At 32.3% G+C, this 24,502-nt stretch overlaps 1 protein-coding gene across 1 annotated transcript in view; it reads left to right on the forward strand.

Annotated features, from left to right (window-relative positions):
- The window catches only part of SPOPL (speckle type BTB/POZ protein like), a 53,276-nt gene extending 33,076 nt beyond the window's left edge, over nucleotides 1-20,200 (forward strand). Inside the window, exons 2-11 of the mRNA XM_081260803.1 lie at nucleotides 4,554-4,691; nucleotides 4,872-4,993; nucleotides 5,262-5,413; nucleotides 7,028-7,155; nucleotides 11,753-11,930; nucleotides 12,014-12,069; nucleotides 13,442-13,564; nucleotides 15,408-15,550; nucleotides 15,640-15,693; nucleotides 18,978-20,200. Of these exons, the coding sequence (XP_081116929.1) occupies nucleotides 4,614-4,691; nucleotides 4,872-4,993; nucleotides 5,262-5,413; nucleotides 7,028-7,155; nucleotides 11,753-11,930; nucleotides 12,014-12,069; nucleotides 13,442-13,564; nucleotides 15,408-15,550; nucleotides 15,640-15,693; nucleotides 18,978-19,122 (1,179 nt within the window). The 5' untranslated portion in view covers nucleotides 4,554-4,613 and the 3' untranslated portion in view covers nucleotides 19,123-20,200. The remainder of the gene's footprint in view (nucleotides 1-4,553; nucleotides 4,692-4,871; nucleotides 4,994-5,261; nucleotides 5,414-7,027; nucleotides 7,156-11,752; nucleotides 11,931-12,013; nucleotides 12,070-13,441; nucleotides 13,565-15,407; nucleotides 15,551-15,639; nucleotides 15,694-18,977) is intronic.
- Nucleotides 20,201-24,502: the final 4,302 nt, after the last annotated feature.

Here is a 24,502-nt window from a genome sequence, read left to right on the forward strand (position 1 = left end):
CACATCTGTGTGCATATTTATTACATCTCTGTGAACTTCTACCTAGGAAGTTAGGGACTCAACCATATGTAGAAAGAATATGAATTCATTTATTGATATAGTAATCAGTGAAATCTTCTGGGAAGGAGAGGAAATTTGATGGTGTGTGCATGTATGACATGTTTCTATTTTCGAATTATTTGAATATTTTCTAATAAGATTAGGTAGCTTGTATGTGTATGACGTATATTTGCAGAACATTAATTCTAACATATAAGATAGAAAATCTTGTATATTCTTGATTTTCTTTAATAAAAGCAGGCAATATCACACCTAAAATTCCTAAAACATGTATAGGTAGTCCCTGACTTAGGATGCTTTAAGTTATGATTTTTCAACTTTATAATATTGTGAAAGTGATATACATTCAATACTAATCATGCTGTGTACATTTAATAGTAACCATTTTGAATTTTGATCTTTTCCTGGGATAGCGAAACACAATAAGATACCCTCATGATGTTGGGCTGTGGCAGCAAGCCACTGTTTCCATTCAGCCATGCAGGTAAATAACTGTTACTCTAGAGTATACTGTGTAATTAAGCTATCATGTTCAGTAGCTTAGATATTATTTTTAGTAGTATCACACGCATTTTCAAAAAGTCTATAATATTTTCAATATTTGATGGATTTATCAGGATGTAATCCTATTGTAAGTCAAAGAGCATCTATATATACAATAGAATATTGAGGCAACCCTTTTTTGTTGATGTGCAGATTGATTAATAGGGGAAAAATACCAGAAATGATCACTGAAACAGACATTGGGAGATCATTTCTTTATTCTTTATACTGTTATTTATCTAAACCGTTCAGTTTCTGTTAAGTCCATTTCTGTTTTCTTGATCCTCATTTATAAAATTCAGGCTTGGACAGATAGGTAAGGCCTGTTTAAGCCCTATAATATCTGAAGAGCAGCATGATTCTGTGGAAAAAGCATTGCCAGATAAATTGTGTTGAACCACTTTTTAATTATCTTACTGCTTAAAATAAGCTTTTGGAACTGTCTAAATCTATTTCCTTATAATTGAGATTATCACCAACCATCCCATAAAATTACCAAAGAATAAAGAAAGTTCCTAATACTTTATAATACAGTGGCCAAAATGTAGTTTGTTCACCATCATTCTTCATACCCTATCTTTGCAACCTTTTTATTCAGTTTGCTTTTTGTAGTTGATTCTGTCTTGCCTCTTTTGAATAGTGCTGCAGTAAACATGTGAGTGCTTCTAAGAATATCCCCGATATCATCACCCTGTCCGTTTTTGTTTTGTTTGTGTTTTTTTGCCTGTCTGCTTGCTGATTATCATGATCCTCCTGTTCATTGTATTGTGCTGCAAGCATATCACATGATAGGAACTCTTTAGTATTTGAGTTGTAAATATATTTGGGTGAGTGCATTAGTGTAGAAGCCATTATTAAAAAGGGAAGGGACAAACAATCTAATTATAAAGAAGTAATTTAATAATTGTTCCACTTGAAGTTTTCTTTGATGTTGTACCTAACACTATTGAAACCAGTCCCCCAGTCAGTCCCTAGTATTCTTATACTTAACATTCTCCATTTTAGTATATGGCATTGTCATCCTCCCAGTTCCTTAGGTCTCAAACTAGGATCTATCTTTGATTTCCCCTTCTTTTAATTTTATTCATTAAAAATTCTGTTAATCTAAAATATTTGCTTCAATTGAGGGGAACCTTTCCCTATCTTTTCTGGTATACCATTCATTATCTCCTCAGAATACTACTCTTAACTTCCTAATTAGTTTTCCTGCTTTTATTCCTCCCTATCCTTTATTTTCATGAATCCTTTGTTCTGAATTTATACTATATAAATTACAGGGTTTTTTTCCTGTTTTTCTTTTGATACTAGGGATTGAACTTAAGGGTGCTTAACCATTGAGCTACATCCCTAGCCCTTTTTGAGGCAGGGTCTCGCTGAGTTACTTAGGGCCTCTGTAAGAGGCTGAGACTGGCCATGAATTTTCGATCCTTTTACCTCAGCCTCCTGAGTCTCTGGGATGACAGGTGTGCACTGCCATGCCTGGCTAAATTGCACTATTTTTCCCGAGTGAAATTTTTCTGTGAAATCAACGACATTGAACTCCTTTTTCTTGAAGTATTCTCAAATCCTTTCCTGCCCCAGGACATTTGTACTTGCTGTTCTTTTTTCTCAGTTACAGACATCTCTTGGCATTTCTACCTATTCTTATTTTTGGTTCTTCAAGGAAACCTTGTTACCCTATCTGAAGTAGCCTCTGTGCTATTTAATTGAAAACTTTTTAGCCATTTCATAGCAATTGCACCATCCTCTTTTAATTTACTAGTTTCTTATCTAGCTTAATATTTATTTAGTTATTATACTTTTTTTCACCAAAATGTTTCTTGAACTTGAAGAATATATTGTAATATATATATTAGAATATATTATAAAGCTACTTTAAAAAATACCTATAGATGAATATTTTATAATGACTTAAGCAAATTTTTTTTCCTTTGAAAAAATTTTAAATCAGGTTTTGAATCAGCTGTTTTCTTGTTTATAAGAATCAGATGAATATGTTTTCCTCACTTATGTATTTCAAAACTAAGTCCTGGGCCCACTGATTTTGTGCCTTAAAAATAACTTATTTCAGCCAGGCAGGCGCAGTGGCAAATGCCTATATTCCCATCAGCTTGGGAGGCTCAGGCAAGAGGATCATAAGTTTAAAGCCAGCCTCAGCTAAAGTGAGGGTGCTAAGCAACTCAGTGAGATTCTGTCACTAAATAATACAAAATAGGGCTGGGAATGTGTCTCAGTGGTTACATATCCCTAAGTTCAATCCCCAGTACCGTCCCCCCCTCTGCCCAGGTTTCATACTTTTACTTAGTATTTTATCCAGTTGACTTATTTTGTCACACTCTTGTAAGAGTTGTTTTGACCTGCAAATTCAGTTTTAAGACGTGAATTTTTTTTGCACATACTGAAGTGCTATAAAATTCAGAACCATTGTATAGAGGTTTTTGTTTTTCCTCTTGATTCATGTGTCTTTGGCTAAAAAGTAACTCGAGTGAACTTATCTCCTCCACTCAACAGGGAAGCATACATATTTTACACATCTGGAAATGAAATTTTACCTTTAAAAACATGAGCAAAAACATGATTTATTGTAAAACTCTTGTGCTATAGCCTTTTCCCCACTTAGAATTCTATAGTGATTATTTTATTTTTCTTAAGGCTTTTAGCAGTTAGTAGAAATATGAGGCCATCTTGATTTTCTTTTTAAAGAATACATATTTGTAATTTTTTCTCATTTGAATTTCATAAAAATGTATTTCAGTGGTGGTTTCTGATTTTATTTGATTATTGAAGAGTTCAATTATACCAACCAAGTTCTTTATTCAGCTAGAGAGTATGCTTCTTTAATATTGGATTTATTACTGCTTTTCCATTTGCTTTTGGTAGAGTAATTACTTGCTGAGTAATTCTGATTTTGTTCTGTCTTCAATATTTTTTATTGTTTTATCATTTTCTCTGGGTTTTATACTGATGTGATGTTTTTCCCCAATGTTGAATTTCTTCACATACAGATTTTTAATATGCTTCTTTGTTCATAGTTTTACATGTTTTTATATTTTCTTTAGCTCTTTTATTTCTGAGTGTCTTTCAGACAGCTTTTTTTCAGTCTTGATTTTTTAATCTTATATTTTTCAGTAGAATAAAGAGAAAGCAAAACTTTCTCTGCATTTTGGTTGATGTCCTTTTTTTCTTTTCCTAATATTTTCCCCTCATTGGAGACATGTTATTTTCTTCACTTATTAAGTTAAAAGCAGGTTCTTCAGTCTTAAATCCTTTGGTAGGAACATAATCTTGAAACACTATTACTTCTATAAAGTATGGTATTTATGTAGCTCTTTAGTAGACTTTTCAAGTTGCAAAACTTCATCTTTTCAGTAATATTCTGACCAGGTTATAAGAAAACTTTATGATATAGTACATCTCAGTGAGAAGCACTCTGATAGAGACAGTCTTATCAATGAGCCTGTTTGTCAGAGATAGATGTAGACTTTTGTAGAAATCTTCATGAAAACTGGAATCTGACAGATGAGTAACTATTTATAATGATAACTTTGTAACTCCTTTGGTTTTCATAAATAGCTCAAGGAAAAGGTGAATCAGATATCAATATCATTAAAGTTTCATGATGTGATCTTCACTCTTAAGCTATGTGGGCCTTGTTTTGTGAATTTTATATATATATATATATATATATATATATATATAAAATTAAAATGGACATATATATTTATATAAATGCACATATATTTGGAAAACTTTCTTGAAAAAATAATGTCTTATCTATAAAAGGTTTGTAGATTTCAAGTGTCATATGTTACAAGGCCTTATGATTTCAATTCTTAAAAATTATTAAAATTATTTGAAATCCTTAGTCCTCCAAATCTAATTTTGAATTATTACTTATGTATCTTTCTTCTTGATTCTGTCAAACTTTTAAGAATTTATTTTCTTTGTAGGTAGAGTACTCAGCTGTGTGGGTTACTGCATAAATCATAAAAGACTATAATAAGGTGATAATGTCTCGGGAACCCAGCCCACCTCTGCCTGGAGATATGTCCACTGGTCCTATAGCAGAAAGCTGGTGTTACACACAGGTATATGCTCTTAAAAAAAAATTTATGTCTTTTATAAATGTTACAGTATCTTAAGAACATGATTATAAAACACTCTGGCATAGTTATTAGAAGGGATGGAAGAGTAAATCATATTATATTTAACATGTGACGAGTTAAAAGCATAGAATCATTATAAAAAGTGACTTTCTGAATCTCTAGGTTAAAGTAGTAAAGTTTTCCTACATGTGGACCATTAATAACTTCAGTTTTTGTCGAGAGGAAATGGGTGAAGTGTTAAAAAGTTCAACATTTTCATCTGGCCCAAGTGACAAAATGAAATGGTAAGATTTTTGTTTAGTTTGGATTGTTTTTTGTTTTTGATATGATTATCAGCTCATTATAGTTTCTTGTTATTGTTGCTTTTAAGGGGGTGGCTGTTAGTATGTTATATTAAATTGGTAATAAGTTCCTAATGGTATGGAGAAATGTAAATAACTGAATATTTACAGGAGTGTTATTTGTAATGTTAACAGATGACTTCAGTATTGCCTCTCTTTTGCATGCTTCAAGTATAATATTCCTCCAAGTGAGCCTATTGTTTTATTTTAGGTGCCTGAGGGTAAACCCAAAGGGATTAGATGATGAAAGTAAAGACTACTTGTCCTTATATTTGCTTTTAGTCAGCTGCCCCAAAAGTGAAGTTCGAGCAAAATTCAAATTTTCTCTTCTGAACGCTAAAAGGGAAGAAACAAAAGCAATGGGTAAGTGATTTGCAAATCGAGTGAAGAAGTCTCTGTAGGGCCCCCTCCCCCGACTAAAATCTACCTAGCCCAAAACATTTAATGTTCATTTTTAAGTTTTAGCACAAAGCCGTAGTTGTTTTGCTAAGTCTTATACTTCATAAGACCTAAAAGGGCAGTTAATATTTTTACTTCTTCATGTCTTGAAATTACATTAACTTGTCATTTGAAAATATAGTTGGCTGTTGGGAAAAAGTGCCTTGTTCAGTACCTGGCAGATATAATAAAGTGTTCAAGAAATACTTCTCCCATTTCTTTTTTTGCTAGGTAATAAAATCTGGAGAACAATGCAGAAGAGATGGAATGCCCCAGTATTTTGTCACTAGAATTTTTTTGAGCAGTGAACTCAATACTGACCAAAAGAAAATCAGTTCTTAGAATCAGGAACTATTAAATTCAGTCCAGGATCCACATATTGTCACCTGGAGCTTCATAATAAAATAATAATAGAATATTATAGAAAATGTAGTATGTGTAATAGGAAAATATCTCATGAATTGACACATTAAATTTTAAATATTTTCTGAAGTGAATCATAGTGAGTTACTTGTAACTCAAAAAAAATGTACACCTTTTAAATAGTATCTTTTATTGTTGAAGGAACATATATTTTCACAGATGTCTGCATTTAAGGTAGTGGAGTATTTTGGTTATTAGATTACTGGTTTTCTGCCTTGATTTTTTTTCTCCATACAAGATGATGAATACTTTCTATAAAGGATCTTGTTTTTTCATAGTACATACTTGTTGTACAGTACTGTAGGCACTTGAAACATTTATTTTGGATATATATTCGTAAAATTATACTAAAATCATCTTTTGAACTTCAAAAGTTTTTTTATGGGATGAGATAGTTATGTCTAAAGACTTAGTAAATACTACTTTTATCTTTTTTCACCAGTTTATGTTTTTTTTTTCTGTAGTTTAGTAAAGCTTAAATCAATGGGATGGATATGCCAGGAAAGCTTAAAAGATTTTGAGTGATGTAGAGTATATGTTTTTTTTTTTTTTTTTTTTTTTTTAAAGAGAGAGTGGGGGGGGGGGGGAGAGAGAATTTTTTAATATTTATTTTTTAGTTCTCGGCGGACACAACATCGTTGTTTGTATGTGGTGCTGAGGATCGAACCCGGGCCGCACGCATGCCAGGCGAGCGCGCTACTGCTTGAGCCACATCCCCAGCCCTAGAGTATACGTTTTTAAGGGGAGAAGCAGAAACAAGAAATATGTTTCTAATGAAGTTCTGATATTAGATAATGAATAGTATGCTTTTCCAACATATTTGGTTCTATTTTAATTTAGGCTCAAGATTGTTAAAAAGATCTCCATGAGGTTTTATTTGCTTTTCTTCTTAAGAGATTCAGAGTCTGAAATTGAGCTCACTGATCATGACCAAAATTTGAGTAGCAATGTGATCTGTTTTCTCAGACTCAATACTTAATGTATGAACACATATCTAGAATTTTTATGATGCATGTATTAGCCAAGTGCTATGTTTGTATATTTCATTTACCTTTGCTATCATTAAAAAAAAGTCTCTTGGATACTTATTTTATTTAAATTTCTGTTTTCCACCAGAAAGCCAAAGAGCATATCGATTTGTGCAAGGGAAGGACTGGGGATTTAAAAAATTCATTAGAAGGGATTTTTTGCTTGATGAAGCTAATGGTCTTTTACCAGATGACAAGCTTACATTATTTTGTGAGGTGGGTATATTTTATATTACAAGAAACTCCATGGTTATATTTGGTGATGTGGTAAATATGTAAACTAGATTTATATTGGGTACTTAAAAATTAAGTAATTGATATAAGGTTTCATTTGTAAATGCTTGATCAGAAAATGGGAATTAAATTATCTTAGAAATCACTTTGGGTGCCCCAGTCTGAAAAAAATTCTTTCATATCACTAGCTGCGAATTGTATATGTATATGTATATTAAATTTTTCTTCGTTTTGAAGAAAGGACATGCATATTTATCATAGTTTGAAAGTTTTCAGGGTTTTGCTGTCAGTAATTTATATTTATGATTTGTCTTAATGTGAGGTTAGAGTTTGCTTCCCTCATTATTATCATTAAGTAGTTTTGTCTATATGAATTTCTGAAGTTCATCTTCAGAATGAATTCATGGGTGATATTGTTACTAGTATAGTTTATTGAAATATTTAAAGGAATTGATAATTTGTATAAGAAAGCCAGTTGAAAATGATGTAATCAAGCTATCTGACATAAAATACCTATATATGTAAAGTACATATATATGTAAAGTAGGGATTGAATCCATGGGTTCTCTACCCCTGAGCTACATCCCCAGCCCTTTTTATTTTTTATTTTGGACAGGGTCTCTTTAAGTTGCAAAGACTTGAACTTGCGATCTTCTTGCCTCATCCTCCCAAGATGCTGGGATTATCATTAAATGTGTTAATAAATTAATGTGGACAGATGAGTGTCTTAGAATGACAATAACTTCCTTAATTGATATGTTAGTTTTTACCTCTTTATAGTGAATGTGCAAAATTTCTTGGTAAGATTATAATTAAGTGTGTGTCAAGTTGTATCATAATCAAATATGTGTCACAGTTGAAATCTGGCTTTAGACATGATATAGTTTGACTTATTTTCACTTGGATAAGGTAAATGAACTATATAATTAGTTACAAATGAATCTTGTAGTTGATATAGCACATACCAGTCTCTTGAGCAAGGTTTATCATTAAATTATTTGAGGGGAAAAATAAACTAAAACATTTGCTACCAATAGGCAGGTATTCTAAGTAGCATTCTAAATAAATATAGTTTACATAATTTAAAAATTTTAACACCCTTAATGTAGAACCTTCCAGAATTTTAGCATTTTCTTAAATTTGAATGTGTTAATTTTTTTAAATGTCATCTTAAAATTTAAGAGTCCTTAGGTTATTTAATCCAATTTAAACTAAAAGTTTGGTACATGCTAAGCAAATACTCTATGTCTTCTGTGAATGACTCTTTTTAGAAAATAATCCTTTGGTGAGAATTGAAATATTATTTGCAGATTTTTCCTAATTGTATTATACTGGAACCTAGACAACCAAGAAATTCAGAATTAAGGCTGAAATTAAGTTTATGACTTTTTGATATATTTTTTGAAATATGCTTGGTATCCAGATTTTTAATAATACATGCTAGTAACCCCCTAAAAGTAGAACTCACTGTTACAAGCATTTTTTAAGTTGGCATTGATCGGACCCCATTTTACATTCTGAAACATGCACTTTAAAAAAAAAACTAATTTAGATATTTATACTCTGGGCATCATAATTGGCATAGGTGGGCAAAAAAGTGCTTTAAAATAACATTCTTCATGCCCTCTATCATTTCTTCTACCCCTCTCATGGATGCCCTTCCTTCTACAGCATCTCCAGCACTGCTTGCAGAAGAGGAGGAAGCATTGCACTGCCCCACCTAAAGAACTGCCTCCTCTCCCTCCCCTGCAAGTGGTGCTGTAGACAGGTAAGGCAGGTGGGGCTAACCTTTACGTGCAAGACATAGCTTAATCTTGCAAGGTCCATATAGTGGCTCTACTGGCCAGAGGTAGGTGGATATTTCTGTATCCTCTCTCCAGAAGTAATGCAGAATGCAGGAATTGATGAATAAAAAGGGAAAATAGAGAGCTGGTTGGATTAATCTTTGAAACCTAAAAGATTTTAACTACTCTTATAATCTATGGACCCATGCAATTCCATAATATACAGAAAAATGTATGGATAAAATAGATATGCAAGGAGCTTTCCATAAAGTTAAACTAATTTTTTGTTTGTTTGTTGTTGGTTGATTAGCTGACTTTTTGTTTTTGTGGTACTGAGGATCAAACCCAGGTCATTGTACATGCTAAGTAAATACTTTTTTGCACATGCTAGGCAAATACTCTACCACTGAGCCACATCCCTAGCACAAACTAATTTATTTTTAAGAACACATCAGGGTTTTTTTTTTTTTATCTTATTTTTTCCCTAGGATATAAGGTGCCTTTCTATTTAAAAATACTTGTGGTTGTGGGTGGGAATTGGGTATTTATTTTATTTTATTGGTAAAATGAAAAGTTGACTACACTATTTCTGTTTCCTGAAGGTTAAAAACTCTTGAGACCCACTGTTCTAGAAAACAATATAAAGTTGGACTGTTAAAGGTTTCTTGCTTTGGAACCAGTGTGGAGTGGACTGTAGGTAGTTGATTAGAGTGCAATATTGTAGTATTGTGCAGCTTTGGAAAATCCAATTTAGGATTAGTTTGAAGAATTCAGATTTTCAAAAACTGATATTGGTATTCACTTTACATACTGGAGAACAATCAGAGTTTCAGGAGAATCACACAGGAGATTAGATACCTCAAATGTCCACATTCAGTCTAAATTATATTTCAGGGTCGAGCCAGATGCATGTTTGAAAAATGACTATCAAATGAATTAAATCAGAAAAGAGTCTCAGCCTTCTTCCTGAATTTTTAATCTAGGTTCCATATCTAGGTCAATATCTTGACCCCCATATTTAGAAAAACATCTATAAGATTATTGTAATAATTGCTTTTGATCATACTTATGTTATAAAGCATTACCACTAATTTTAAATAATATGTAAAAGTATTGTTTAGCATAAGAGCTATAAAAAAAGGAATCTGGAGGTTTAGGTCTAGTTTTTTTCTAATATAAACTAGCAATGTGATTTAGGCTACTTCATTAGTTTGTCTTGATCTGACTTCGAAATCTCTGTAAAATAAGGTGAATGGATTACCTGATTTCCTATGATAGATAAGGTTCCAAAAGTTGAGTATGTCATGAGAAAAAGTGTTAGTAAAAGTATTTTCTGGGAAATAAGAGTCTTCTAATTTTTTTTTAGAATTGTTCATTAATTCATGCAAGGTATGTGTTTCCACATCTGAGTGGATCATGACTTCAGACTTTTTACATTGGACTTTTGTATGCTAATATGTTGTTAGTAGTCTGATCCAATTTATCCATTTCTAATTTATATTTTCTGCATAGGTTGTACTATGTATATGTGTCCTTAATTATAACTTATAAAAAATGAGTACAGCTATCACTATATAACAAATGACCCTAAAATATAGCATCTTAAAACAATAGATAACTAATATAGGACCTTTTATTTAATTTAAAATAATGGTTCATTTACTTTGAAACATTTGCTTTATTAGTTGAACTAGTATTTTCTTTACTTTATTAATTATAAGTTGAAATTTCCAGTGTAACATAATAAAATACCTTTTCTTAAGAGTGTTGTAAAACAGTTCGGTGTGGTGGCCCACAAGTATTAATACCCAGACTTGGGAGGCTGAGGTGGGAGGATCACAAGCTCAAAGCCAATCTCAACAACTTAGTGAGACCCTGTTTCAAAATAAAAGATAAAAAGAGCTGGGGATGTAACTCAGTGGTAAAGCACCCCTGGATCTAACTCCCAGGAAGAGAGAAAGAAAAGAAAAAATGTGGTGTGGAAGTCTGAGTTAATAGTGTTTTAGGATTTTGGTCCAAATGTAGTCATCTTTAACGGAGGTAATTTAGCATATATTATGTTGAAATTTACATAAAAGCAATGTTGTAATCATACCAACTTTTATTTACTGGTTATTTCATAGGTAAATATATTTAACAGTCTGCAAATTGAACTAAATTATGTTTGTATTGCTCTTGCTGTTGATTTTCCGTAGAAGACTTTCATGGACTTGAATAGTTACAATTGTTTTTTTGGAGTTATTTAAATCAGTTCTGCTATACTTGAAACTTATAGGAACCACACGTTAAAAACTTCCCAGTTTGTATATAATAAACTATAAGTTTGTAACTTTTACTGTAAAAGTCATTATATTTTTTACATATATTTTACTGTAAAACATTATATATTATATTTTATACATATAATATATCCATTGTATGTATAAAATATGTGAAAAAGTAATATCTTCTTCCACCTCCCCAAAATATCATCTCCTTTGAATTGGACATCATACTATGGCTATTATGTTGAGAAATAGTTTTTGTAATTATAATAAGCTTTCCAATTAATTGATAAACTATTCATTTGCATATAATGTAACTATTGACAAAGCTCTAGTTTGTTTCTAATATATCGGGTATTATCTCTCTCCTTTATATTCTTAAATTCAGTTCCACAGTATTAGTGTTTTGTTCAGAAGTACACTGGATTATCCAAATGATTTTTAAGATAAATATTTTAAGCATAGACATAGTAACTCATTATTCACACTAATTTCTTAAAGTGTTTTTCTTGCTGTCTCTTTTTTAATTAGGTTAGTGTGGTCCAAGATTCAGTAAACATATCAGGACATACGAATACAAATACTTTGAAGGTGCCTGAATGTCGATTAGCAGAAGATTTAGGTAATCTCTGGGAAAACACAAGATTTACAGATTGCAGTTTTTTTGTGAGAGGACAAGAATTTAAAGCTCATAAATCTGTGCTTGCAGGTACTTTCTACTTTTGGAAATTTTGTTAGTATATTTTTTAAATAAATTTGTGCACTGAATAATGATGCTTAATCTTTTTACAGCTCGATCCCCAGTTTTTAATGCAATGTTTGAACATGAAATGGAAGAAAGCAAAAAGGTAAACAGGACTTAAAGGCTTAATATTTAATTTATACTCATGTAAAATAAGGGAATGTATATTTTTAAAATTAATAGTGCACTGTGCATATCCTCATTGCTATACTGTGGTAAGTAGGGAAATTTTTAGAAACAAATAGATTGGAGAGGAGATATCTGCTGTAATAGAGCAAAAGATGTAGCTTAATGTGAGTTGTTCAGTGTATTCCAGGAAATCGCTATCATGATGCCCATGTGGGTAATCGTTATCGTGAAGAACTTTTCAGTATCTGGGGACATAGCTCAGTGGTAGAACCCTTACTAAGCATGCACAAGGCCCAGGGTTTGCTTTCCAGCACAACAAGCGATGAGGGAGGAAAAAAAGATTCTTTTTCTGGTCCATAATAGAAAGGTCTCTGGTTAAGATGGATATGACCCCTTTCTAGACTTTTCAGGTTAATTTTGCAATTTGTTTTCTAGCAACAAAAATATCTGCATTCTGTTCACCACTAGAATATTTATTTGATTTAACAAAAAGGACATAGGACTTCCACTAGACGTGTGGCCCACCTTTGTTCTTTATGCAGAACTGGAAGCTGCAGTGAAATAATGGCTTTCTTTCCTCTCATGGTTAACCTAGGGAGATGCTGTGATCAACATTCTGATCACTTCTAAGTGAGGAAATAGCAGTGGTGTCAAGTATTGTTGGCAGCAAGGGTCAGGAAAGTTTGGTATTGTTTAGTGTTAGATGTTTAACTTTATTGATGTCAGGAGACAAATGAAATATGAAGATTCATAAATGAAAAAGCAACTAGTCCTCTTTGGATGTAAGTGTCTCAAGTAAGCAAGGAAATGCCAGTAGATAATATTATATGTCATTTTTCAAAAGGGAAAGTTATGAGGTAGTGTGCTCTCTTGTTATATCAAAAACCTGCTGTCCCTGCTTTTGCTTAATGTTGGTTATATGATCTTAGGCATTGTATTAGGACCCAGAAATTCAACAGGGAAAAAGTTACTAAAGGGCAGAAATTGTACACAGATGTATTTTGTTTGGCTTAAGATTTTATTTGTTTGTTTTTAATTATTGAGAAACTGGTATAAGCTTACTGCCATACCCTCATGGCAGTGCATGACTTGGTCTATCAGGGTATGGGCTTTCCAACTGGTCACGGTTCCCACCCACTTCTCACACAGTATATTCTTTTCTCTTAAACTTGCCTGATTAGTTTGGCTGATTACCTTACTGAAGATTTACTTAGTTTTAGAAATATCTGTATATGTATATTTAAGTGATAAAGTACTTTTATACAGATTTGAAGTTTTAAAATTACTGTCAGAGATTCATTTATATTTATGTATTCTTTAACTTTTTTTTGTGTTGTTTTCAATATTAGAATCGAGTGGAAATAAATGATTTAGACCCTGAGGTTTTTAAAGAAATGATGAGATTCGTTTACACAGGGAAAGCACCAAATCTTGATAAAATGGCTGACAACTTGTTGGCAGCTGCAGACAAAGTAAGTAATTAGGCTTTAAGGAGCTGAAAAATATCCTCAAGCTTGATGTATATAGAAAGCTATCATCAAATGAAAATTCCAAACATCTTGAAATATTGAGTTAATTTATACTCAAGATGGCTCTTGAGAGTTTTATGAAATAATATACAGTGGGATAATATGGAAATTATATTGTTTGGAAAATCAATGAGATAATAATACCTTGATTCAAGAAGAACCAGGTTTTTTTTGTTTGTTTGTTTTTGTTTTTCAGGGAAGATTAAACTTTAAACACAACTCTTTTGAGTGTATATTTACTCCCTTTAGAAGAACACACAATACTTTATAGATTTCATTGCAGTTTTTAGGTAGTCTTAAGATTTTGCATATGACCTTTGTTTTTTACAAAACAGAGAATATTGTCAATTTAATTCTCCATATTTGTAGATTTGTTTTTTATTATGACAGCATAGGAGGAGGAAAAATAAAGTTTACAATATGATGATTTTCTGTTGTAAAGATGATTACTTGAAGGTAAGGGAACTGCAAATACATCAGAAGATCTTAAAGCCAGTGCTTCTCAATCTGAAAATCACATTCAATATATATCTGACTTTTGTATTCATACTATGTAAAGAACTCTTCAAATTCAATTATAAATAAAACATTATTTCTATAAGTGGACAAAATGTTTGAACAGACACATATTGAAATAAAATAATGAAGTATATTATATATGCCCAATGCCATTAGGAAAATATAAATAAAGTCATGGTGTACCTTGACATATGTGTTGTAATGGCTAAAAATACCAAGTATTATCAAGGATATGGAAGAATTAGGGTTCTCAAATACTGCTCATCAAGGTATCAAATGATACAACCACTTTGGAAAATTGGCACTTTCTTCAAAAGTTAAATATAAACCTACCTATGATCCAGTAAGTCCTCTCTTAGGGTTTTACTCTAGAAAAATGAAAACATAAGTCCATGTAAGACTTGTATTTCACGTGCATTCCAGCTGTGTTTGAAATAGCTAAGACTGGAAACAACCCAAATGTTCATCAACAGTTGAATATATAAATTCTGGTAAAATATTCAATAGAATACTATTTAGCAATAAAAGTGAATGAACTACTGATTTATAGCCATTGACATGCATGAATCTGAAAATAGTTGCACCGAGTGGTAAGAGCCAGACCACTCTGGCTCTTACTGTCTGATTTCATTTATTGAAAACTTCAGAATATGCAGTCTAATAGAAATAGTGATAGAAAGCATATCAAGAGGTATTGCCTGGGGTACAGTGAGAGGGAAGGACTACAAAGGTAGTGGGAAACGTTGGGGGATGATAGGCATATTCTCTGTCAGGAATGGTTGATGGTTTTATGGCTGATTATAAAGCTGTAGTAAAATGTTATATTACATGTCCACTAATAATTTTTTAAAGAATTTTTAGTGGTAGCGAATATGATTTCTTTGACATTTAATGAATTCATTATGTAAGCTTGAGTAGTGGCACAATGCAATGTACTGAATGGCACACTCTAGGTATGAAATAGTAGAGAAGTAAAATATACTCATTAGGAATATTGAATAATAAGGCAGCTTGTAGCATAACTCCTACTTTGAAAACACTGTATTTTGCATTTAGGTAGATTGAAATTGCCTAAAGCAAACTGGTCTTTCTCCTAAATGGATGCATTTGTTCATATTTTCTTCATTTTAATGAAAACAATGACTTAATGACTTTTCAAATAACTTTAATTCAAATAATCTGCTTTATTTTCTAAGTTACAGATATCATGTATTTGAAAACCTAGTAGCTGAAGTAAATGTTTAATGATTATTTTTCTTTTGAATAGTATGCACTGGAACGACTGAAGGTCATGTGTGAAGAAGCTTTGTGTAGTAACCTCTCAGTAGAAAATGTTGCTGATACCCTTGTCCTTGCAGATTTGCACAGTGCAGAACAGTTGAAAGCACAAGCCATAGACTTTATTAATAGGTGAGGTATGCTTGTATTTCATTGGGCATGACACCTTCAACATTTTATCACTGGACTTTTTTTTAAGTGTGTTTAAATCTTCAATGCAGGTGCAGTGTACTTCGACAACTTGGGTGTAAAGATGGGAAAAACTGGAACAGCAAGTAAGATGACATCAGTTTCTGATCTGCATAATGAAATTAAGTGTTTGCATAGCCTTTTGTTCTTCTACCTTAAGTATGAATCCAGATGTTAGTTTTAAGAAGCAAATCTGCTAGTTATTTTTTAAAAATTATTTAATCACTTAGTGGATTCCTGAGGCTATGCTCCCTTGTAGATCAGCTTCTAATGCACACTGAAATGGATGCCCTAATTTCTTAAGCACATATGCCACATGGTATATACTGAGTCCGAGTATTACTAAGGACTGCTAGAGATCTAGCCTCTGCCCCTTCAGAAAGCATTGCTAAAAATTGTGAGAAATATTCACTTAGTCCAATTAAGAGTATATCCTTCATATTTGCTTTGAAAGGTTTTACATTTAGTGCGAACTCACTGTTCCTTAGGTTAGTCAGTCATATGCTATTAGGTTGAGCTTCCTAATATTCCCAAACTGGTAGCAATTTGATTTTTCTTTTCCCTGGTAAATGTATAAGGGGATGAAGGCTTATCATGTTCTTCTAAGCATAGATCTTTGAATATAAACTCTTGGAACTTATTATACCCTACTTCTTAAAAACTTTCTTATTTTTAAGGTAACTTTTCTATATCTTTGCAATTTTTGAAATCAAAAAGGGAAAGTAGTTGATAGTTTGAAGATTCTGCATTTGTTTTGATTAGTTTTACCTGTGAACCCTTAAATTCTATTTTTTTAAAATTATCAAGAGATGGTATATAAAAGCAAAAAAGAGGACAGTGTTAGACATTTAAATGAACTTGTTTGTTCACTTAATTATTTCCCAATACTTCCATATACTTTGATATATATGAAATTGATTAGCTGAAATCCTATTAGTTTCTGAATTTTGAAGTAAGAAGTAGTTGACTATTTTTAAATCATTGGTTGTCCTGTATATTGCTCAGTTCATAATTCAATTTCAACATGATATATGTCCCTAGGGGGCAAAATAATTTTGAATTTTGGATTTAGAATGTCTGTATTAGCAGCAAATGACAATTCTTTGATCCTTTCTACTTATACGTTTTCAAGCTTTAGTTTTACTCTGTTAATAAAATACATTTTATAACTTTTTTGATGTCAAAATTATTAGCATATTTAATACTCCATGGAAAAGTCATATTGTATGTACAGACCTCCAATAGATTTTTATGAAATTAATGAATGAAAAGCTCAGGTATATTAAAAATTTTCTGTGGTTATAAACAATTAGGTTTTAGACATAATGACACACTAGTAACTTGATTTTGACAAGTAAAAATTTGTTTTTTGATATCTGCTAATTTTAGTTTAACATTTACCTAGCATTTTTTGTCTCAAGCACCATGCTTATGTGCTACAGATAAAAAGGCGTTTGAGGGAAAAATCTTTGTTCTTTAGAAATTTATCCATTGGAGATAGATATACAAATATATCATTTCATTATAATATGGTAAGTAATATAGAAGAGGATGTATACAGACATTGAAATTTAGGGATGGTTTTCCAGAGTTGAGTTTTTAAAAAAATGAACTAGAGTTAGCAGAACTAAGAAGGAAGTAGTAGACATTAATTAAAGACAGAAAGTGTAGCGTGGACTAAAGTATAGAAGTACGAAGTAGTTGATCATTTGACAGATTCTTTTATTATTCAATAAATATCCAATTCTCTATGCTTACTACAGAGAATATAGTGGTGAACATGACAAGATGTTTTTCCTGACTTCAAGGAGTTAGTGGCAGATTAAATAATTAAACATGTAATTGCAATAAAGTGTGATGATAAAGAATGTATCCCATAGCAGAATATGCCAAAGGGTCCTAATCTCATCTAGGTGACAGAAAACATCTTTAAGGAATTATAAAAATAAGGACCTAAAATATTGATAGGAATGGTGAAGAAAAGAACAAGGAAAAGTGTAGCCCCAAAAAGGGAAATAAAAATGTTCAAAGTTTTAGTGAGAGAGAGAGAGCGCGCGTATGCGCGCAGTATACAGTTTGTATGTATGTGTAAGGTAGGGTAGGTAATGAGAAAAAAGCTGAGGCAACACACAAGAGCCATGTAACATTAGGATTTTCAGACATTATTCCAAGACCAAAGAGTAATGAGCATACCGAAAAGGTTATTACCTAGAGTAGGGCATGATCTGGTTTGCACTTCCAACAATCTCTGCATGTGCATTGGAGAATGGATTTTGGGGAATTTGGAATAATAGTGGTAGTAAAAGGAACACATTTAAATACAGGTGGGCCATTTGGAAAGTTATTAGAGTACTTCAAGCAAAAAGATGAAGGGTAAAATTAGACTTGATTAGTTGACAGTGTGACTTGTGAGAAATGAAAGTATAAAAGAAATACCCTGAAGGGAGAATCTATAATAGTTTTTGGTTGATTGAAGAGAGTGAAAAGAGGAGGAAAGGAAGGGTTACTAAATTTGTTACTTGAGCAGTTATTTACTGTGATTGCTCAGTGAAGGAGGAAGAATTTGGAGTTTGGGGCGAGAGATGATAAGTGATAGTCCTGAACTTGTGCAACATGAGGTACATGCAAATAAAAAGAACAGGTGAGGGCTAGGTTGTGGCTAGAGTGCTTGCCTAGCATGCACAAGACCCTTGATTCAATCCCCAACACCAATAAATTAATAAATAAATAAATAAATAAGCGAGCAAGTAATTGAGAACAAACCTTGTGGAGAGGCCTAGCGTTTAGCAAAACAGTGATTATCATTGATAATTGTCATTGACAGCAGTCATTGAATATGATTGTTAAAATTGTGAAGAGTGGATGGGGTAGAATAGATAATGCACATTAAAAGACAAAAGCAGATGGCAAAAATCAGAACTTGAGAAAACCTGCCTGTAAGAGGCAAGTTAAAAAGAGAAAGGGGCTCTTCAAAGAGCTGGTACAGAATGATAGCATAGTTTACAATAGGACTATGGAGACCATGTTGCATATACTTTAGGGTTAGGGTTAAGGTGTCAGTCTTCCAAAAAAATAGAATAATTACATCTGCAACAGAAAATACCAGTAAGATGAAGATGATATTTTAATAAATTTAAATAACTTGAGTAGATAAAGAGAGAGAGTTTGAACATTTCAAAATTCACCAATTAGGGCTTGGGATATAGCTCAGTTGATAGAGTACTTGCGTCACATGCACAAGACCCTGGGTTCAATCCCAGCACCACAAAAACAAAAAACAAAAAAACACCAATTGAAAAAAGAAATGACAATACAAAAGTGCATTTTGAAAAGTATTCTTTAGTAAATGACACTTTATTTTCTTTTTCAGCCAAGCAACCGACATAATGGAAACATCAGGGTGGAAGTCCATGATTCAGTCTCACCCTCACTTAGTAGCAGAAGCCTTCCGGGCATTAGCATCTGCACAGTGTCCACAGTTTGGCATTCCACGCAAACGGCTAAAGCAGTCCTGAAATCTTCCATGAACAGTAGGAAAAAAAAGGAATTGACTTTTACTCCTCCAGGTCCAGAAGGATTCTAATACACAAACCATAAGCAAGAGTTGTTTCTGTTTTCTTGTCCACAGAACAGAAGCTGAAAAAGCATACTGCTTGCATTTCAGGTGGATAATTTATGGTTTATACTTCAGCTTTAAATTAGACTGATTACTTCACTTCAAGGCCTTAAATTATCTTCAATGACTTCTCTTGTTCATATAATAAATTTAATTTTTTTATTGTGCCTTGTCATTTTGACCAAGGCTATGCAGGATTGCACTAGCTCCATAATGCAGTAATATTGATAACTGAAGATATTAAGTTTCAAAAGGATCTTCCATTATTTTGGGGAAAAGAAAATGAATTTTATAAGGTTTGTCCTATGCTATCTCAAAGTTTAAAACTAGATTCTCCTTAAAAGCACTTCTATTGGAGGTTATCAGTAATGTCTCCAGTTTAAGTTCTATAAATATAGGAGAACCTGCTTACCTGCAAGGTAAGTTATGGCAATACACTGCTTCGATTCTAATTTATTTTTCATTTCAGGGGGCAAATATGCAATGAGTTGGCCCAGATTTTTAGTAAAATTTGTCTGTCTGTAAGCTGTCCAAGAAACTGTGGGTTTATCCAAGTTTACAATGATTGAAAACTGATTGAGGTTAAGATTTCAATAAGCAGAAAGTATGTATTGTGCTGAAGTAATTTTTTCTTAATTTATAATGACCTACCTATATGAAGAATTCTGTACATGTTAAAAGTAAGGATGACCAAATGTAAATTTAATGAGTGGGCCAATTAAGGAAGATATATATGCACTTTTAATGTGTAACTTTTGTATGCTGAATGGTACATATATTTTTTGCTTTGGGGGGATTATTAAGGTATAATTGTGTTTCAATTTTTCAAAGAAATTTGTAAGACGGAGGCAACTGAGATGTTTGTGATATTAATAGATAAGAAAGATATCCACTATAGATAAATTGGTTTGGATTTCAGATATTCATTATTGAATTTATCCTTGTTTTATCACACTTTGGAAAAAGCAACTGAAAAATAAATGAATCCTGGACAGTCTACTCTCCACACAATTATCAGATATTTGTCTTATAGCGATTTGTCTGTGGGAGATGCATAGTAAAGAAGGGAGCCCTTAGACTATGTCAGGCCACACTTTGAGCTTTTTCCCCCTTATTATTTTCTTCTTTGTATTTCAGTTACTGTACTAACATTGTGGATGATTGAAATTCTGCATAATGTGAACAGGATAAACTATTTATAAACTGCTTTTCATGGGCCAGTTCTTTATTATACATGAATCTTAGCTTTAAACACACAGAAATGTCAGTGTTTGATAGTTGTGAGGTCTGTTCTGGTGTATTGTCCTAGAGAAAGAAGCAGGAGTGATCAGTGTCAGAGCACCACATCTGACATACTGTAGCAGTGACAGTGTGCTTTTTAGGCAAGATTTCTATTTGACAACAAGGGAAAAAGTGTGTCACTGGAAAAAAATTGCATATACCTATATGTTTGCATATATAATTTTATTCTCAAGATTAAATTTCTGTAATTTGTTTATTTAGTTTTTGAATTCAGGACAAAGGAAAAAAATGAAGCTTGAGGTTTTAAAATAGATTTTATTTTTGCTATCTCTTGTTAGATTTTGACTGAAGCAATCCCAATATATAAAGAGTGATTCCTGATTGCATTGAACAAACACTATCAAATAAGCATTTGTTATCCACAACAAACCACAGTTTGAAAAGATCATATTTTTCACATGTCTTAGTTTCTTTCTGCATATCTTGATTGAGTCTTTGTTGTGGTAACTTAAATTTAAAATTAGAAGAATTCCTTGGAATACAAGCAATGGACTTCATCCTATTTAATATTATGGCAAGTAGAAATTCACTTCCCTAACTCCACCATAATATTGAGCCTGTTAAATTTATAATGTGCAATTTTAAAAATACACACACACACAAACAAACACACTTTCAATTTTAAGATTTTACCAGGATCTTAGAAGAAAACAAAAATTCCCTCTAGTTATAGAATTATGTTGTCATATATTAAAATATCTCTGGTGTATCCCTTTATATCAAATGTACACCACCCCAGCACATTGTGAATTAATTTACTGCTTCAATCTGCACTTCTTACCATAGTGACTAATACCTTATAGTGAACATTTCAGCTTGCCCTTATTCTAGTGTTTGTTGCAAATCCTAAGAATTTTATAAGGATTTTTTTTTTAGTTTGTTAGCACATTTTGTACCAAAAATGTCAAACACTGTGCTGTAAAAATATCCATGTTTGTAGAAATGTCCACTTTTCAAATAATATAATGCCTACCATTATACTAACAGAATCATATGGTAGTTGATTTATTTTTTTATTTATTATGTATATTTTTGGTATGGGTTCTTAAGGCAATGATTTAAAAAAAAGTATTCTTATGTTAGTGCTCTAAAAGCCTTTCCCCACCCACTGCCCCATTTCTAGACTGCATACATTTTATTCATAATAGGCACAGTTTTTTGTCCAGAGCAGTCTTGCCTTTTAAACTATCAGCCTGCTCCCGTTTCCCTTTTGACACTTTTCCATATAAAGTATTGAGTGGTTTCAAATATTACTTATTATAAAAAGAACCATTGGATAACTGTTCTTTAGACTAAGATTTAAAGACACTATATTTGTGCCTTTTTCATTTTTTAATTTTAACATGTATTGGTATTTGGAGCACAAATATGAAGGTGCCATAATATGGCTTGCCAATTTTACCTCCTTGAATACTCATGTCATTGTCTTCAAATAGTGATTAGAGAACCTTGCATGAATTACGTGGTCATTTATGTGGAATGCGTGTGTGTGTGCGCTCGCGCGCACGCTTACGCTTGTGTATCTGTACTCGGGCTTGTGTGGAGATATGTTCAGAAAGTGAACCTCTGAAAATAGGACTCAGTTAAATGTCAAAAATTCAGGTTAGTTGAAATCTTACATTTAAGTGTGCTTTATTTTGGAGGATAATTTATTTGACAGGAAATTTTCGTTCTCAAAAATGTGTCCAATGTACTGCATGATGAAACGTGAAAACAGTGCCTTTTTAGGACATCAATTGTAAGTGTTAAAATATTAACAAAGATGTCTGAAAAGTTAAGAACAATATTAACTTTTAAGCCAGATCTGAGAGCTTAAATTGTCAAAAGTGTAATTATTAATTTACCCATATAACATTTTATTCATAAATTTAATATTCAAGCAGAATTCTTTAGAAAATTATAGACAAGGGCTGGGGGTGTAGCCCAGTGCTATGGTGCTTGCTAGCATGAGGCCCTGGGTTCAATCCCTAGCACCACCAAAAATTAAAAAAGTTTGGATCACCTTGTTGCTAAAACACAACAGGTATTTTCTTCAGTAAGTTTTGTGAAAGTTCAACTCAACAAGCTTTGCTCACAGCCATGTATAAAGAGGTGAACTAGTCTGACGTGGACATGCATGCTCTTTGTTGGATAAAATAAATATTCACTGTACTCTTGTAAAAGGAGGTGGGTGGGTAAATGGGTTTGTCTTAGTGTTCTCAGATTATAAAGACAGCACTTTCAGCACACATAAGAGTATTTTGCAAACCTTTTTTATACAGATTATGAGCTCTACTTTATTTAAATGTTCATGGAATGATGTAAATTTTAGGTCCAGTTGAACAAATATTGAGTGCCTACCATATGCAAGACTTCCTCTCACTGGGAATGAAATCACACAGTGTCTTCTGTTTGTAGTATGTGAACTTTATGTTTGAAAAGGAATTCTTATATTATAAATCTTTTTCTGTTATTAGAGTTTATCATTGTATACTGTAACCCAGTTAATTTTGCATTCAGATTTTAAAAATGAAGATACAAAAGTCCCATTTTGAAAATATTTCTGCTAAAATTATTTAAATATTAGTTCTGAGGGAAGTTGACTTTCAAGATTCAAATGTATAAAATCGTATTGGAATTTCAGCCTCATTTTTAATCAGTTGATGTTAATGATAAGATACTACTTGTATCTTGTTGCTGAAAATATTTTTTGCATTTCAGCACGTTGAGTTAAAATAAAGTTGTTACTACTTATTCAGAATTAATTGACTTATTTTGTGTTTATTTGAAAAATACCATCTTCTCTCTTTAGTGTATTACTTTGCAAAAGAGCCATGCATTTGATAAAAACAAATTATGTGTAGTATTTGACTGTTCTACTTGGCAGAGCTAGTATTTTAGGGAACCTACTAAAGACCCTTTAACTGTGAGATATTACACATATTTATTTTTAACATGTGCATGCCATCCATATTGAATGACTTACTCAAATACCATGTATGGTAATATAAATTTAAAGATTGCCTTTTCTCTGGCACTTCTGTCCCTTTTTAATTTCAGTTATCCCAGACAACTTCATTATTTGCTTCTATGAAAAGTTAGATTTGGGGCAGACTATTCTGAACCAGCCGAGTAGCAGTAACACAGTTAGGTGTCATTTAGAAAAGCATAGTGAAAGTCTTTAATATACCAGCAACACATCTGCACATTCAATAATTGCCCTTAAAAGAATAACAAGTTGTGAACCTTAAAACATTTTCTGTGCAAGTATAATAAATAGGACAACGGGCTGGGGTTATGGGCTCAGTGGTAGAGCACTTGCTAGCATGTGTGGGGCACTGGGTTTGATTCTCAGCACCACATACAAATAAATGAATAAAATAAAGATCCATCAACATCTAAAAGTAAATAAACAGAAAAAATGGTAGATCATATTGAAAACTTTTCTAGTGAACTCCATATATTATCTTCCTCTCTGCAGCAGCTAGCCTCATTAATTTTTTTGCTTTATAACTCTGGGATGTGTTTTTCCTTCACCTACTACCTCAAAATGCTTTTGTTTCCAAGAGAAGGCCAAGAGTGGCATTTGCTTGGATCACTGTTTTTAAATAGAAGATAAATTAGTAGGAACTTTCACAAAATGTCAACTGCTGCCTTTTTGTGGTACAAGGAAGGTTTGCGTAAAAAAAAAAGTTTGACATTCCTATTGTATTTCCATTTCTTCCTCGCCTTCTGGTCCCCACCCCTTTGTTCTTTTTATCAAGAATTCCGATGTAGTCTTGTGTCAGTCTGACATAACAGCCAAACAATTTCAGTATTATCTAATCTTACAGTTTTCCTCAAATTCAAATTAGACCTTAATAGGTATGAGGCATGAGAAAGATTGCAAAATATATGAGTAACAATTATAGCATGTGCACATACACACAGTGCCCTGAAGGCTCTTATGCTCACTTTGTTCTAAAATAGATTTACTGCCATAAGCAAAAAGTTTTTAG

Source organism: Spermophilus citellus (assembly GCF_964194105.1).
Source record: "Spermophilus citellus genome assembly, chromosome: 11".
NCBI lineage: Eukaryota > Metazoa > Chordata > Mammalia > Rodentia > Sciuridae > Spermophilus > Spermophilus citellus.